The 5,166-nt window shown below is 44.6% G+C and overlaps 1 protein-coding gene across 1 annotated transcript; it reads left to right on the top strand.

Annotated features, from left to right (window-relative positions):
• Positions 1 to 298: 298 nt before the first annotated feature.
• On the top strand, positions 299 to 3,911 carry LOC102700077 (putative wall-associated receptor kinase-like 16). The gene is made up of 4 exons (XM_015839128.2): positions 299 to 781; positions 1,402 to 1,843; positions 2,153 to 2,311; positions 2,648 to 3,911. The coding sequence occupies exons 1-4, from the start codon at positions 299 to 301 to the stop codon at positions 3,811 to 3,813; spliced, it is 2,250 nt and encodes a 749-aa protein (XP_015694614.2). The 3' UTR covers positions 3,814 to 3,911.
• The last annotated feature ends 1,255 nt before the right edge of the window (positions 3,912 to 5,166 follow it).

Below are 5,166 nucleotides of genomic sequence, written 5' to 3' on the forward strand. Positions count from 1 at the left end.
TAAGCCCTTTTGCTTAATCTTAAATTCCTGAAAACAATCTCAAATTCTGACTGGTCTAAACCTGCACGTTGCTAAAAAAACGGCGAGAAGTCGAGAACACGTTCCCATTTTTGAATGGGTCACACTATGTACGTATTGGTCACAGCACGTCTCTCTCTCTCGAGCCAATATTATGCACCCACACCACACGATGGTCTCCACACTCATTAATCCTTGGAGCGTGTCACCCATCTACTTATACAGCGACGCTCGAGAGACAATTTGACCAGACGACGAGCCCACGCCGGCAACGGCGACGATGGTGCAACCTCGTCTCGACCTCCGCGGCCGCCGCCGACTCGTGCTGCTCCTCTCGTCGGTGGCCGCCAGCTGGATGCTCGCCGCCGCCGCGGCGGTGGCGCTCCCGGGCTGCCAGTCGCGGTGCGGCGACGTGGACGTCCCGTACCCGTTCGGGATCGGCCGGGGCTGCGCGATCCACGGCGGCTTCGAGCTCAGCTGCACGTCGGCCGCCACGGGGGCGGCCGCCGGCACGAGCAAGCTGCGGCTGCTCGCGGCAGCGACGTCGTCGCCGCCGCCGGAGGTGACGAGGATCTCCGAGCGCGACGGCAAGGTGTGGGTTAAGAGCACCATCGCCACGCAGTGCTACAACGCGACCACGGGCCGTCTCGAGTCCACGACCGCGTCAGCCAACTTCAGCTCCCCGTTCTTCTCCCTCTCGCCTGTCGACAACAAGATCGTTGTCATCGGGTGCAGAAGCCTCGGCTACATGCAGAGTGACACTGTAAGTACATATAAACCACCCTATCTACTTTACCAATTACCACCAGTAGAAATGATGAAAACTGTTTTACGGTACTCTCCATTGTGTAATTAGTTGAGTTCATTTTTTATAATTCAATGAATCTTTTGTATCTATACTATCACCTGAACTACTTGTGGTGATACAATATTTTTTCTATTGGTGGTAAAATTCATAAATCAATAGTAGTTTAATCTTCCACGGATGATAATACTGATAGTAGAATAGTATTTAAACCTTTACTTAAATATTTGTTTTTTCTCCTGGTTTGCTCACACTTACGAGTAAATGGCAAATATAATACTAGTATGATATCACGGTAGAGCATAAATTGAGTGCTGAGGACTGACATTATGCAAATATGTCAATATTAAACCGCTTGTTTAAACTTTTAAATACAAAAAATCACGGCCCAAAAGCATCTTAATTATGTGGTACTATAAACGGTATTGGAAAACTCATTGGATTGGATGCCCTGCTTTAAATTAAGTTCATATATTGTGCTAATTAAAAAGCCTCCACCCAAAGATTAGTAGGGTGTTTGGACTTTGATGCATGTGGAGTTAATAGGCTAACAGAAACTTAATTATTCCATGAATTAGTACGCCGTCGGCTGCTCAGCGACGTGCGGCGCCGACAAGATCCCGGCGAACGGCTCCTGCTCCGGCGCCGGCTGCTGCCAGGCGGACGTCCCGAGAGGGGTGCGCAGCTACGTGAGCTTCTTCAACGACAACTACAACGCCTCCGCGATATGGCGGAACACGCCGTGCAACTACGTCGCGCTGATGGAGGCCGCCGCCTTCCGCTTCAGCACCGGCTACCTCACCACCACGGCGTTCGCCGACAGGTACGCCGGGAACCTCCCCGTCGTCGTGGACTGGGTGGTCTCGCCCCAGAAATGCAGCGAAGCCAGAGGCGGCGACCGTATCAGTGCGTACGCGTGCGTCAGCAGCAACAGTGAGTGCGTCGACGGCGAACTGGGCTACCGATGCAGGTGCTCCAAGGGATACGGTGGCAACCCGTACATCACGGGTGGATGTACAGGTTAGGTCCTGACCTTTTCGGGGGATGAGCTCGGGTTGGTCCACGGATACTTCATGACCGACTCTAATTCAAATAAATGAACTAAGTTTTATCGTTAAAATGTTATAAATATAGAAATAAGTTTGTTTATTTCAACTTAAGCCCGCCACAAAGTACCCGTAGGACGACCCACGTCCATCCATCGTACCTTTCAGTTTTATGTTTCTTGTTTTCCAATGTGAAATTCTTCTTTCGGCAATTGTGATGAGATCGAGATCCGTCATGTGTATTAACTATGGAACGTGACTGTTCTTTTTTTCTCCACTCCAGATATTGACGAGTGCCATGATAATGTTACTTATCCATGTGCTGGAATATGCAAAAACACATTGGGGAGTTTTGAATGCTCATGCCCAAAAGGAAAACATATGATGCAGGGTGGTTACTGCATGGTAAATGACAGACCAGTTTGGGTGATGCCTCTTGTTGGTGAGTTTCATATCTAAGTTTGTAATTTATGTTCGTTTGAATGGGCATACTCTAAATTTAGATCATGGTGCCTGGGTGAAATGTAGTCCCATTTAATGTGTGCAGTAGTGCTAGAGCCACCACCCAATGAATCTGGGTGATTGCTTAGGCTTGGTGAGGAAGGCCTAGTACAGTTTTGATGTTATCGTAATATATCATACAAAATACATTTATTTATAGCAAACACTCATCGTACTTAGATTTGCCCAGTTTCTTTGTGTCTATATGCGCTCGCATACATCTATTTTACTCCTTAAAAGAACAAGATCCTAGTGATCAATTTGGACAATCATGCAGGTGCTAGTGCTGGAGTTGTCATCCTTGTGATTTTCATCACTTGTTCGTACTTATTTCGAGAAAGACATAAGCTGCATAAAATGAAAAAGAAGTACTTTCGACAACATGGTGGCATGCTGCTTTTCGAGGAGATGAAATCACAGCAAGGTGTGGCATTCAAAATATTCTCGGAAGAAGAGCTACGACAAGCCACAAACAAGTTTCACGAACAACATATACTTGGTCATGGAGGCCATGGAATAGTCTATAAGGGAGTATTGAAGGGTGGTGATGTAGTAGCTATCAAAAAATGCACGACAATTGATGAGCAACAGAAGAAAGAATTTGGCAGGGAGATGTTAATCCTTTCCCAGATAAATCATAGGAATATTGTTAAGCTACTAGGTTGTTGCCTCGAAGTTGAAGTCCCAATTCTGGTCTATGAATATATTCCAAATGGCACATTGTTCCATCTCATCCATGGCGACCATGGCTGTCATATTTCTTTGAAGACTCGTCTACGGATCGCTCATGAGTCTGCTGAGGCACTTTCCTACCTCCATTCATGTGCATCCCCACCAATCCTTCATGGCGACGTGAAGTCCACCAACATCCTCCTAGGTGGTGATTACACGGTGAAAGTTTCTGATTTTGGTGCTTCAATACTTGCTCCGACCGATGAAGCACAGTTTGTCACACTCGTTCAAGGAACTTGTGGTTATCTTGACCCAGAATATATGCAGACATGCCAATTAACAGAAAAAAGTGATGTATATAGCTTCGGTGTCGTTCTTTTGGAGTTGCTCACTCGCAAGAAGGCTTTCAACCTCGAAGGTCCGGAACATGAGAAGAGTTTGTCGATGTGGTTTCTGTCCATGATGAAGGAAAACAAACTTATGGACATCTTGGATGATCAAATTAAGAATGACGAAAATATAGAGCATCTTGAAGAGATCGCAGAGTTAGCAAAAAAGTGCCTGGAGATGTGTGGTGAGGATAGGCCATTAATGAAGGAAGTTGTAGAGAAGATTGACAAGTTGAGAAAGGTCATGGAACATCCATGGGAGCAACAGAATCGTGAAGATTTAGATGATTTGCTCGGGGAGTGGTCGGCACAAGGGATTGTGGATACTGGGAACTTCAGCATTGAGAAGGAAGTTGTTAATGGCTTAAAATTAGGGCGTTAGTTTTTGTTGAAGACATATTTTATACAACATCATAATATATGTAATTATTCCTACTCAATACTTTCATGTGTAACTGTATGGTATTGATTTTTCCCTAAATGTGTATGCAATGTAAAGTAATTTACTCTAATAAATTATGTTCTATTTAATCTATAGTTTGTTAATAATAACTGTGAACTTGCAATGCTCAAATTGACTGATATGGACTAATATTTGTCTACTAGTAGACAAGCATACTATTACTCTATATATTTAAGCATTGCACATAGAGAGAAAAGTTTCTCCAATTATACAAAATTACATCTAAATAATATTATCTTAACATAGTCACGTACATCCCACTGCTACGGTATTATTTGGTAAAGCAAAACAAACAACCAATAGATAATACATGTTTTGACAATCAAGCATATAAAATTAGCTTAAAATATTCACAAAGACTATAACACGTTCTGCCGTCCAACAACGGGATTCATTAATGACGAACATACAACAATTTCTCTCTCGCTGAGGCCATAGGCTCTCATCTCCGCGCGCGCCGGTGTCCCCCCTTCAAGCCTCCGCACGCTGTCACCGTGCTCTCCGCCGCCAGTGTTGTGCCCTTCCACCACCGGTGAGGGGGGAGGAGGGGGAATCCCGACCGGTGGGATCTCCTATCGGTGCTGTCCTCCATAGACGCTGCCTCCCACCGGCATCGAGGCATCCTCACCACAGTTCCTTACCATTCTTTCCCTTCTTATTGGCAACTCGGTCAGGGAACCGTATGGTACTGTCTAGTACCACTTGGTATAATGTGATACCTGCATCCTTCGAGTTTTTTTCTCTGTTTTGTTTTGCCTATACCATCTAAACGGAATCCCGTGCTATAGCAATTCTTTAAAATATTTGAGTCTCTTGAAATAGCAGTGTAAGTGCAAACACTTAATCCTCCGTATATCCTTTTTATGTCAAATCTGACTTCAAGAGACATATGGCAAAAACAAACACAAGAAAACGTCACAGGGATGGGCAATTATCTTTGTTTGAAAATTTTTCAGTTTTCAAGGGCTAGAAGATTCAAACGTGGCGCTTAAAAATAAATGAACCAACCTGAGTTCTTATAAATGAATGGTTAAAGTAAGGGTGAGGTTACGGTAGTATGACAAAGCACAGTAGTGCGTGAAGGATTGCTTACTAAGGGTCTATTTGGCACAGCTCCTACCCCAGCTTCATCTTTTCTAGAGCTGGTGTTCAACTAAATGGTTTTAGCTCCATGCAAAATGAGAGCAAACTTAAAAAATAAACTAGAGCGGTAGAGTTCGGTTTAAGCAGCTCCACCACTCCACTCCAAACTCTATTTCTAAAATAGTTGGA

Source organism: Oryza brachyantha, chromosome 7 (genome assembly GCF_000231095.2).
Source record: "Oryza brachyantha chromosome 7, ObraRS2, whole genome shotgun sequence".
Classification (NCBI taxonomy): Eukaryota; Viridiplantae; Streptophyta; class Magnoliopsida; order Poales; family Poaceae; genus Oryza; species Oryza brachyantha.

Bases quoted from the DNA above. Each gene is read 5' to 3' on its own strand.
- LOC102700077 (XM_015839128.2), top strand. From the start codon at position 299: ATGGTGCAACCTCGTCTCGACCTCCGCGGCCGCCGCCGACTCGTGCTG. The intron at 1,844-2,152 runs GTTAGGTCCTGA...TCTCCACTCCAG, and splicing joins CATCACGGGTGGATGTACAG to ATATTGACGAGTGCCATGAT. The intron at 2,312-2,647 runs GTGAGTTTCATA...ACAATCATGCAG, and splicing joins TTGGGTGATGCCTCTTGTTG to GTGCTAGTGCTGGAGTTGTC.